Source organism: Diceros bicornis, chromosome 10 (assembly GCF_020826845.1).
Source record: "Diceros bicornis minor isolate mBicDic1 chromosome 10, mDicBic1.mat.cur, whole genome shotgun sequence".
Classification (NCBI taxonomy): Eukaryota; Metazoa; Chordata; class Mammalia; order Perissodactyla; family Rhinocerotidae; genus Diceros; species Diceros bicornis.
Window position 1 is genome coordinate 82,337,697 of NC_080749.1, and position 12,649 is coordinate 82,350,345.

At 38.4% G+C, this 12,649-nt stretch overlaps 1 protein-coding gene across 1 annotated transcript in view; it reads left to right on the forward strand.

Annotated features, from left to right (window-relative positions):
* Positions 1-12,649, forward strand: part of PARD3B (par-3 family cell polarity regulator beta) — a 931,426-nt gene that overhangs the window by 425,320 nt on the left and 493,457 nt on the right. Inside the window, exon 4 of the mRNA XM_058549666.1 lies at positions 7,990-8,099. Coding sequence (XP_058405649.1) covers positions 7,990-8,099 — 110 coding nt within the window. The remainder of the gene's footprint in view (positions 1-7,989; positions 8,100-12,649) is intronic.

Consider the following 12,649-nt stretch of genomic DNA (forward strand, 5'->3'; position numbering starts at 1 on the left):
CGTTCATCCAACAGGAGAGCGTATGGTGGAGGGGACGTCAAAGTTGAAAGGGATAACAGAATTAACCTATTGCAATTAACCTATGTTACTTTTGTAAAGTTTACAAAATCATATAATCATGTGATCATGGTGCTGGGAACCTTAAGGGGAGCCATGCAAATTAGAGTTAGGCTTCATTAGCTTGACAGCAAACCTGAATCTGGGTGTTCCAACGAAGTAGAGACTGTTTATAACTTAAAGGATGGACAGGATTGCAACTGATTGCAGTAGTAGAGAAGGATAATGTAGAGGGCAGAACCAGCACGCACACTGAGGTCAGAGTCTGTAGGGCGCTTTTAGGCAATGGCAAATAGTCCTGTTTGGCATATACCACATGGCAAAGAGTGCAGTACAAGAGGTAGTCAGAGGTAGGTTGGGGAAACCAATGAGGTCCTTGAATGCCAGAACAAGAAATTGGAGGTTAAAGTGCGCATGTCAAATCCCTTCCCTTCGCCTGAGTGACTCAGGCCCTTTATTTGGGTTTATTAATTCGGGTATCTCTACTGGTGCTTGTTAATGTTTTCTTCCTTTTCTAAAGTGTATGCCTTGTAAAGACCAGGACATTTGCTTGTGCTGAACCTCTTCTGTAACTTATCATTGTTCTTTAACCCTTTGAATTTACTCTCACCTAAAATGACCAGTTCTGAATTTCTTCTATGAGTATTGCTGAACACATACAATGAGTTTTGTCCCTTTATTGCTTGTCGTTGTTCTTAGTATAACACTTGTGATCTAGTGCATGTCCAAGAATGGCATTAACTGACTTTAAATAGCATAAGTAAGTTGATATTGTGGAGTAGTTTAAACAGTATGAAAAACTATAGATTTGTATGTATCGACTGGATAAAATGTGAAAACTTAAACAGAAGAAAAAGCGTGTACCCACAGGAATGCAGCAACAATACTGTTAGAGGCATAACCATCTTCAGAGAAAAGTACAATTCCCAGTGACAGTCAGTTAAGAACCCCCTCGCTTGTTTTTGTTTCAGTGGCCCTCCAGTGTAAGCAGTTTTCCAAATACTAAAAGGTGTTTTGTCATGTGTATGCTTGTTCAGATCTACTGTGCAACTAGTGGCTGTTCTGTGAATTCCTTGCATTTGTCTCATCGTGTGTGGAACAAGCATGGTTTTTGCAATCCAAAATGAAAGAAAAATGATACTGTTAGTCAACTTGAACTTTTTTGCTCCTTTTATGGCAATACTGGGAGTCACTTTCCTAATGGAGTGATATTTAAGACTAAAGTATTTGGACAGCTAAAATTCTGTTAACATTTTACTTGGCTTCTCTTGTGTGGTTTTTCCATCACGATGTCTGAAAGCATGTCACAGCTGCTGCATTCGTCACAGGCGAGGCACCAAACCTGGTCAGGCACTCCTGTAGCAAATGTGATCTCTTCTCGGTACTTTGCCATACATTGTGCCGCTATTGGTATCATTACCAATTTGTTTATGGGTCTCCGGATTTCAGTGCAGTGGAGTTTGTGAGGCATCAGTTGAAAAGCCCTATCTGACACCCATAATATCCACACAAGAAAGAAAATCTGGTTGTCTCCAAAAGCAAATGATGGACCACTTCCACTCATCTTTTTTATGGAGGTATTGACAGGATTAGTAGGAAGAGAATACTTGAAAGGCATTTAAATCACCTGCAGGAGAGACCGTGCACCCCGGGAGAGGTGCTAGTGTGCCTTGACTGGGGGTCCAGCATCTTGACAGATATGCCCGTGTGACTGCAGGTCAGTGTTTGCCTTTTAGCTCCTCGGTGACCGCCACCCCTTCCTTGTATCTGTGTCTTCTGTCCAGATCTTCCTTTCTGCCGACGTCTTTAGATGAAAAGCCTGGAAGAGATACCATTCCCCTTGCTTCCACACACTTAGCCCCAGAGAACTTGACCCCGCAATAGAAAAGTGTCAGGTGAACAAAACTGGATTAGAAAACAAGTCCAGAAGACTTAGGAACTTAATTTCTCTGGACTTCAGTTTCCTTATGGCCGTGTGAATCATAGAACTCTTTGTGGATCTGGAATGGGACTTGGGTGTGGCTTGTCCAGCATGCTGACTTAGCTGACGAGGAGAGCTTGGACTCTGAGGAGGAGCAGCTTCCTGGGGGGTCACACCTGCCGGGGCCACCTTAGAAGGCAGCTTTCCTGGCCTCCAGTCTCTTGGCACCCTATCTCTGGAGGACATACCCATGTTGTAATGTCACATTCATTCAATTGATGTCAATTTCATTCGCCAAGGCTGAAGTATGAGATAATTGAAAGACATTCTTCTAGGTGCTGACTAGTCACAAAGTCTATTGAGGAAATGTACTGTAGGAAAGCAAGATGCAGCCTATGCACACTGTTAATAGTATTCATATTAATTATTATTATTATAATTATGATAACTATTAACAGTAATAGCAGAATTTTATATACTATTAATAGTGGTTACCTGGAAGAATGTATCTTTTCCTATTTATCTCTTTTCAAGCTTATACAAATTTTAACCGTTTGCAATTCATTTTCATCATCAAAGTGAAATATTTACCATTTTAGGCATATTTCAATAGTATTTTTCCCCTGTTCGTATTTATCTTGTTATTCTAAGTGTCAGCAGCTTTGGAAGGAGAGCGCGTTTTCTTTCTTCAAACTGTCCAAGTGTTTTGGTGATTTGATAATTCAGCAGCACAGAAGTAATCCCTTAGAACAAAGGAAAATTAAACTCTAAAAAGCCGGCTTTACCCCTGTTTGTACGTAGAGAGTTTGTCATGTTAACCCCAGTTCTTTCCTCCATCCTTCCTCTGGGGCTTTGTAACTGCTTGCCTTTCTAGATACTCTTTCTTTCTGAAGATTATGTGAGAATATAAAACTCTGGCTTTCTCATCATTTGCGTGTGATGCCGTGGACAGACCTGTACTGATTCTTCCTCTTTCTTTCTTTGCCTCATGCTCGTCTCTGCTCACTCATTCTGGAAGCCAGTGTGATTTCCAATATGAACTTCCTCCTCATCTGGATGAGTGCCCAACTGAAAATCTGGTGTCTGATTTCTCACGCATATCAAGACATCTTCAATTAAAAGTGAATTGTTCTAACCCTCAGTGGGCTAGAGCCAAGATTCTTGCTTTTTTCCTGAAACAAATCATAGCGGTTGCTAAACCTTCCCTATTGTTCAGTCTTCTCTGAGCAAGAAATATAAGGATGGTTTTAGGCTTCTATTCTATGATCCTTCTCATTTGCTCTGCAGGTGTGGTCACTGCTACATTCTCCACGTCCTCTAGTCCATCCTTCCGTTTCTGCCTGTGACTGCTGACCCCATGCCTTTCCCTCACATTGCCCTTCCGGCCTCTCCGTGCTCGAGGCCTCCTAGTTCTTACCAATGCCTTGTCAGCACTTTAACTGGGACCCCTGCTAGAGCTCTCCAGGTGTCAGTCACCCTAGAATGAAATAGCACCAGTATTGGTGACAAGCTGGCCTTCCAGTTTTGCTCAGGAGAATCATTAACCATCGTGAAATAACTCCCTGCTCTTCCTCACTGTATGATTTAGACCATGTGCCTTTGTGATGTTTGATATGGAGCTCATGTTTAAAGCCATTGTTTTCTCTGCCCGCTGCAGCATCATATGGATGATTCTTCTGGATCTTGGTTTCAATTTCTATAACTGCCTGTCTTTCTGAGACAGGCTACAAAACCCCCAAAACCAAATTTTCTGTATAACACATCATCTGTCATTTAAGCAAACTCCATCTCAAACACATCCTCTAAATGTGGAAAAAAATCCATCCAGGTGTGTGTGTATGTGTGTGTGATTTTATAACAAAGAGACAGAAACTTATATAGACAACAACTTAATTTTGTGTTGGCCGTTATATCTTGTGTGATTCATTGATGTACCAATTTGAAGTTTGTAACTAGTTTCTGCCTCTTTCAAAATTCTTTTCCCCAAACTGGATTAGGTGACCTTCCTCTGGGCTCCCTTAGTTACATTTATGTGAGCCATTGGACCAATACTGTACCTCTTTGAATTCTAGTTCTACCATCATTAAAATGGTGATTACTTGAGAGTTGGAAGATGCACCGTTGTTCGTAGGTACCTGGGAACTGACTCCAATGCTAGTTGGTTTGAAACCTGGAAGAACCTGATCAGTCTAGCCATCTTCTTAAAGGAAAGAAGAGTGATTGTGTGTTTTTCCTGAGTATAACATAAGCCCTGAATATACATGGGCAGTGCTCCAGGAATAATTGAGATTTCCTGATGTGGCAGTCATGGCAAGCTACACACCTGATCAGGAGCTCTTCTACTTTGAGGAATACTGCTTCTTGTTGGCTATCTCTTTGGCTTCCATTAAGTTTCTGTGTCTGGCTAAATAAAATGGGACTTCATCCCGTCTACAGTGTGCATGTTCATTGGTATGGGTTCTCCAGTAATCCATTCATAAATCCCCTGGAACACTGCACTGGTTTCTACCTTTCTGTGTGCTGAAATGTTCCTTGTCCCCACATCTCCATCTCTAAAAGATAAGCTTAGAGTAAGCACCAGGAGTGTCAGGAAGACTGACTACTCATCTTAATATCCACCTGTTATATAGTTTCTAATGGATAGTGGGGCCTCAAATATTTAACTGTGTGGAAAAACATAATGCAGTTGTTTAGGACTTTATACTTTAAAGTACATAACATTTCTTATTTTGTTCGGGCTCTGCAGCTGGTGGCTTTTAAACTATGATTCCAAGGAATAGCACTGTTCCTTGAGCTGAGTTCGTTTAGGGCTCTTGCCTCTAAAATCCATTAGAGTCTTTTCTCACTTAGCTGAAAAATACCAATGAATAGCAAATTTTTTCCATTTTTGAACTCCCTTCTCACTTCATCAATTTCTTTTCTTAAAAGCATTGATTTCTACAGTAAGGCTATACCTGGTTTAGCACAGAATTATGTTTTACTATTTTCATTTACATATTATTCCCAGAAAATTAACTTGACTTTCAGGAATTCAGCCTTGTGAGCAGATAAGATAACACTGCTCACGTGTATGTATGTGTATGACTCAGCTGAAAAATCAAATGCTGTTACCTCCTTTTTCTTGGAGGAAGGGGGATTTCCTGCGTGAAAATTACATACAAGACAGTGCCACATCCTATGCATGCCTTATTTTATTTCAGCCTCTCCTCAGTTCTGTGATGTGTTGTTATCACCAGGTTTTAGATGTGGAGACTGTGTCACCAGGCATCCTGATGTCACAGAGCCAGGAAAGGTGAACCTCAGTCTATTTGACTCCAAACCCGTGGTCCTCTCCACTGTTCCAACACAGAAGAGTTCGTAGAGTTAGTGTCTGTCTTCGCTGTTAGGTTATAAGTTCCTTCAGTGCAGAGTTGTGTTTTATTTACTTCTCCCCCGACAGGAGGTTGCACAAAACCAGATGTAGTTGTCTCCCTCTCGCTGCAGTCAGCCTTGCTTACAAGGTGTGCCTTGTACTCTATTGCATATACCCAGGGATTTGCCCAAATCATCTTCAGAACTTCTAGTTACCTGCCTTCTGTTATACTCTGGAACGTATCTTTCCATGTCTTTAAGTTGTATCTCAGTCTCTTTCTGACTGTCTCCTTCAAATGGGGCTTGGCAATTTAAAAAATAAATTTTAAATTGCCAAGGGAAGGGTTGTTTAAGACTCTCTGAGATAGCAGTTCATATTTAAAGATGCTCATTATTAATTCCAATATGAAATGATTTGTACTTGTTATTAACACATTAAGTCAGCCAAAGAAAAATTAGAAGGTGGCTCAACAGGAGACATTCAAGTGTGGAATACGGAAAAGAAGAGACGAACAAACCTTATTCCTGATGAGTTGAGAGTATGTTTAAGAAAGATTTAGCCATCTAAAGTTTGTTTTTTTGTTAATGTTCCAAATAGTTGATCCACTGGCACAAAACTGTCATCTTCCAGGAGACACACCGTAACCCTGTGGCATATTAGTGGAATACACAAACCCAAATACATGTTATGATACAATTATGTTTTAATTTAACATTTTGTTATTAAAATGGCAGATATTGATGATAAGTGAGGAGTCATAGTCATGTCCTTCAAGTTGAAGGAAAATTAGCTAGTGTGGTTTAAGAAAAACATATTTATTATTTAAGAAAAATAACGTCTTTCACACACACATGTATTCTATATATATTCATATATATGTATATGCCTCAGCTGAAAAAAAAAATGTAACTAAAATTGTCAGCCACTGAAATATCTGTTTCTGTGCCTCTAAATCAACTTATTTTTTGACATTGGTGTCCCATGCTAGTTTTACTTGTTTTTTTTTTGTTTTGTTTATCTTTCTCCAATTTGAGATTATTGACATACAGTGTACTGGTCTGGGTTAAATGCTTGGAAACACACCAGAGTTTCATGGAGTTTGCCCCGTTCTCTTCTTAATTTTAAAGATGATGGGTTGCTTCTGAGGAGATCACGTTTAGACTGACTCGTTCGCTCCACGTTAATGGTGATTCGGGGCTCCAAAATGAGAGGCACTTAGTCTTCAGATCACCCAGAGGAGGGAAATAACTCTTGGCGCAGGAGGGACTCTGTGGTCTTAAGATTTTAGGGATTTTTCTTTTGCTTCTACTCTTCTTAATTTTCTCTTTTAATGTTTCATTTAGAGAACAATTGCCAATCATGCAACTATTGGTATGTCACTGCCTTAAGAAACTTTTTACGTAGAGATGGAGGAGGTGGGGAATAATGTAGTGAAGTGTCTGTTAATAAAAAAGAAATAAGGGAATGTGAACTTAGACTTTGTAATACCTTTTGGCATAGTGTTTCCTCCTAAGTAGCATGTTAATTTCTTATTATAAAAGAAGTTATTTTATGAAAAACAACTTCTGTTTGAAAAAGGATGAAAAGTACTAGCAATTCTGTGTTTTGTGCAAGAATGTTGGAGCACATAGAAAAATCAGATTTGTAAATAACTTCAAAATGGATTCACTTTTCATAACTGAACCATATAAAATGAGGTAAGAAAAATGTTCTTTTAAACTGCAATAGCTTGAGAGAGTTGGGGAATTATTTCAGAATATTGATAAATGGAGAATTGCATTTCTACTGTTTACCACTTTTTTCCCAAAAGCACACAAATAAAAAGTTAATTTTTATGTTAGAGCAATTTTTAAACCACAAACGTATTTTTTTCAGTTTCCTCTATAGTGGCCAATTTTGTATGAAACAAATTATTTTAGGCCTAATTGCAGGCGGAGTAGTTAGGCTGCCAGCTCTGCTAAGGTTGAATTTCATTTGAACTTTCTAATAGTATGATCCTTTTTCAGAATTTAATAACTGACTCAAATATTTAATAGTAGAAGCTTTCATTAAATTAAAAAGAAATCAGGATATATTTTTAGAAGAACTAACTTATTTTCCTTATCAGTTTTATCTACTTTAGGAGAAAAGGAAGAGAATGGAACCAATCTCTCTGTGTACTTAAAAAGACATTAATGCTATAACCTCAGCAAATAATTTATTTCAGTATATATCATCATTCAAAGGATTTGGGAAGCACCAAATGGCAGTAATAAGTATACTTCTAGCTCTACTGAATAGCAAATTGCACTGACTGTGTGAACCTCTTCACTCGTCTGCTGGATAATCATTCTTTTTAATACTCAAATATATTTTCTAGATCAGTTTTAGATTGCACATGGTCAGCTTTTGCATTGCCTAACAGTCTTCGGTTAACTACAATGACTTGTTTTGAAATGCAAGTGGGGAAAGACAAGATTTGAAAGATTTTGTTTCCATGTGTCATTCTATAAATAGATGACAAAAGATCATTAAATGGGTTAATTTACAAGCATTCTTAGAAATGGAATGTTTTTACATAAAAGCATGTTGTAAACCTCTTTAATTAAATTGCATTGTACCATGCACTCTCTTCCCTCCAGGGTTCTCTTGACCTCTCACCTCTTATTTTGTCCTACAGGCACTCCACTGTTGGTGAGGAGAAGCAGTGACCCGGCACCAGGCCCACCTGCTGACGCCCAGCCAAGCACTTCCCAGCCCAATGGCCAGAGTCAGAAACCTGTTATTCCAGTAGGTATCCTGCAGTTTGCACATCTGATGAAAGATCAAAGGGCCTTACCCCTAGATTAACTGGGACTTTGCAGGCCTAAGTAAGTTGATAATTAGAGCTCTTTTGGTAGAATGTATAGTATTAGTGATAATAATAGCTAGTGTGAGCTATTACTAGTATATAGTTACAGTAATGGCTGTTATTTATACAGCACTACTTATGTGCCTAGCACTGTTTTAAGTGCTTTACATTAAGTTATCTAAACCTCCTCATCGAAGTAAGAACAAGTTTTTCTTTCCATTTTACTGATAATGAGATCGAGGCAGAGGGAGGTTTAGTAATTTGTCTAAGATCACAGCTAGTAAGTGGCAGAGCCGAGAATTTAACCCCAGGTGGTTTGGCTCCAAAGTCCATGCTCTTAACCATTGGCTGTACTGTCAGATTTCCTTCCTGTTCCGGCTACCAACCACCCAAGGATAGTTTATACGTTTTTGGTATGTTAATGCAATGCTCTGTGAAGTCATACCATGGTGAATGGTGATGTAGTTTCAAGCTACCAATATCATAGGTATGTGGTGCCAGTATTAGGTTTCTAGAACTCAACATTCAAATTAAAGAAAAATAAAATTAGATGCCCAAAGTGCTTATAACCGGATATACCTAGACCAGCAGATATAGCTGCTCTACTTATAATGGTAGGTTAAGTGGAGAACAGTTTCATGTAGAGACAATGTCCTCCTTCCCTATGAGACTGTGAGATCTCTCCACTAAATCTTGAGTTACTTTGAAGAGTTGTAATTGTGGTTCATCCTTTGAAATAGCCTGAGAGTTAGATTTTGGTTAATGGCTATATATCATTGCAATAGGTGATCTTCAATAATGTAACATATTAAGAAGTTTCCTAAAAGCAAGGCTCTTCCTCATTTTAAGTCTCACTGCCTATAGTGCCTTAAGAAAACAGTGTTTTATAGGTATTTAAGGATGCTGAATGAGCTAAACAGACTCTCCCAGTGTGGTATAAAATACTCTTATCAAGAACCAATGCCAACGTGTATGAAGAACGAGCCACTGTACCAAATCATTGTGTTATTTACCAATAGGTTTATGGCAAGATTTTCACGTTTTTCTTTTTGTAAACAAGGAAGTAAGTGTCCTGAAAGTATTTTATATGTAATGTTTTCTCACTCTCCATCTTTTTAAGAAAACATATTTAATGGAACATTAATAAAAATCAGGTGTATGTGTTCTACTTTAATGATGAGGACAAACAGAATCAGTATGCAGTATGATGTGTATGTCTGTGTGTTTAACACACACTAATCAAGACCATATTAGGCCTAAATATATTGGATTGGAAGGAGAGAAGAACTATATAAATGAGAGAAGAATTACATAAAAGAGAAAAACTACAATTTACTGCTTATTTTTACAGTACCAGCATACCCTAAAATGAGATCATGTCTGATTAATGTGTTGCCATCATTTATACGTGGAGAAACCACCAACGTTTAGTTCCATGTTTCTATCACTCAGGCTTTGCATTTAGACCAATTGAAAATACATCAATGTCACTTCTCCTAGAGGATACGAAGGCTGCTATCTTTCTGATAGATTCTGTGTCCTTACCAGAATATAATATTGGTGCATTCCAAGTTGGGGTATTTAGGGAGGGAGATATATTATTACTAGCAAAGAGGCAAATTCTAATTCAGGAAGGAATGCAGGTACCCAAAACCCTTCTGCCTAACCCCACAAAAGTTTTCAAACATGGGTTGAGTCCCTACGTATCAAGAGTAGAAAGGAAAACACATATTTCCTCCTTTCCTCAAAGTGTGCTCTGTGGATGATGAGGTGCAGACCTGAGACCCAAAGAACAGAGTCTGGTCCTTGCCTTGCCACAGAATAGTGACACATCCTCGGCTTCTCTTGCTTCAATTGTAAAATAGTCTCCATGTAGACTCTAAGCCTTAACATTCCAAATACAGACATTGTGCCTCATTTATCTTTCTATCTCTAGTGTCAGGTACATGGAAGGTGCCCAGTGTATGTGTGTTGGACTTAGGAAGCAAGACACATATTAGTTGGGGAAAAGTCCTACAAGTTCTCAACAATTACCCAGCTTTTCTAACTCAGCCATTCTCTCTGCTTCCCAGAAGAATCTACCAGGTAAAGGTTTATCTGCTCCAAGGTCTGGTTCACCCCAGGCTAGAGACAGATAGTTTAACTGCAGGGCTATTGTGCAGGGTAGGCAAAGTTAGCAATTGCTGTGTTAATGCAATGTGTCTATTTTTACCTAGAAGAAAAATACACTTGTGTATCTGCATGTATTATAACTCTATTCAGTTATCCCTGCATATTTTAACTCTGTTTAGACCCACATTGTCCAATATTATAGCCACTGGCTGCATGTGGCTGTTGAACACTAGAAATACTTGCACAGTGGATTTGAAAGATTGAAATATGAGAAAAAGTAATGAAAAGGAAAAAAGATCTCAGTAGTAATTTTTATCTTGACTCCATGTTAAAATAATGCTATGTTTGGTTGAATAAAATATGTTATAAAATTATTTTCACCTGTTTATTTTTACAAAACATGGCTTCCAGAAAATTTAAAATTACAATAGTACATTCTATTTCTATTGGACAGAGCAGCTGTAGACAGAATTGGATATAGCATTAATGAAATGGTTGGAGACCTTTGGGAGAGGTTCTTTGAGCTCCACATCATCTCTGGGGTAACAATATGATTAGGTTAGCCTGGGGCAGTCCTGGTTGATGCCTGTCGTTCTGACATAATTATTAATAGTGTCCCTACTAACTCTCAGAGGTGTCCATGTATGGATGATAAATTATGTGGCACCCTACCTACAGCCCTATAGTCACTTTTGTTTGCTCAGCGATAAGGGGAGCAGCCTTTCAGGAGACCATGTGGAACATAACCACAACTCTTATGTTGGAGCACGTTGCAAAGAGGGTTCTCTGTGGCAAGGGCTGGAGCGCAGGGAGTATGGCATGGAGAGTGCAGATTCTTTTCATCTCTGGGATTCCATAGTTCTTGATGCTTCCTTCACAACTTCCTTCACAACTTCAGCTGCACCATACTTTATTCCTGTGATTTGATAAGTGATGATGAATATGGGGAGTGTGTGATAATGTAGCCATGTAGCAACTAATGTGAAAAATAATTGCCTAAAAAGCTCTGTTCAATTGCCTTTCATTTCAATACCTAAGGGGAAAAAAACAATCAAAATTTCCATCTCTGAAACAGTGTTTGCATGTAAGTAATCCACAGATGGCAGAGCCGCAAGTGGGTTGTGTTCCATCATTCCCGAGAAATGAAACTGACTTATAACCCGCAGCATAAGAAGCTATATGGAGGAATAGTTGACACATTTGATTATGTTGAAATATTGCCTTTAAAACCACAGTTGATGACTGTTATTTTTAGTCACACTTCATTAGGCTTACTATACAGGGAAGAGTTGTCTTTGATGCCCAGAGATATGTGTTTTCAAAAAGTTGGAAAAGTTGCACTTGTTTTCTGGCTGGTTAAGTTATTACAAATTGGTTATTTAAAATGTACATCCTCAGACAAGTTGGAATTTTAAAAAGGATTTAAATTGGAAAAATCAGATTCTCTGCAAGCTTCAAATTCTGTCTATATTGAAAAACCACCAAATCTCGGTATTTGTTACTTAAGAGTACCACCAGATAAACAGCATGGAAATTTGCTTCCTTTCTTCTTCTTTTCATAAACCTATCCAGTTAATCAGAATAGCATAATTATTAATGTGGAAAAAGTAATGTCTGTTTATCTTTCAAGGCAATAGAAAATCCAGTTCTCCTGACTGCTTTTGAATTAAAGAAAGAGAAACCTGGGGTCAAGAGATTGTAGTGCGAGTCTGCTCGTGGGAAGTCTTTCCTTCCTTGGCTGATCGTAACCTGGTGTTCTTGGCTCAAGGGCATGCCATAAAACCAGGTTCTTGAAATTGATGTTCCTGAATATGTGTTTTTTTTTTTTCTTAATATCCGGCTAACCACTATGGTTGTTTTGTGTTTTAATGACTGTTTATAGTTTCAAATTTAACCCCTAAGGCAAAATGATCCTGCAGGGCGAGTAAATTAAAAAGTGGATTCCTGAAAATTATAATGCCGTGCTTGTTCTTGGATAGTAAATGACTTCATTTCTTCTAAAACTGTTACTTGTCTTGGATCACAAAAATAAATTAAGAAAATACTGGTCTTTTAAAAGTCCAAGTCTATAATATATGCATTTCATTTCAAAAAAATAACATGGCAGTCTTCGAGGTTGTTAAATTGGAAGTCCATAGATGAGTTTCAGAGGGTCTGTTAACTCTGAAGTTTTATGCCATGGCCTCGTGTGCTCACACGTGTGTGTGTGTGTGTGTGTGTGTTTCATGAAGGAGACTCTATAACTCTTATCAAATTTTAAAAGGAAAACAAAAAATCAAGAACTACTTGTTTGGGGGTTTAGGATGAAATAATGTGGGAAAGCCACCAATTCTCAGAGTATGATGAAAGGTAGAGATTAGGAAGTAGAGTGGGAATT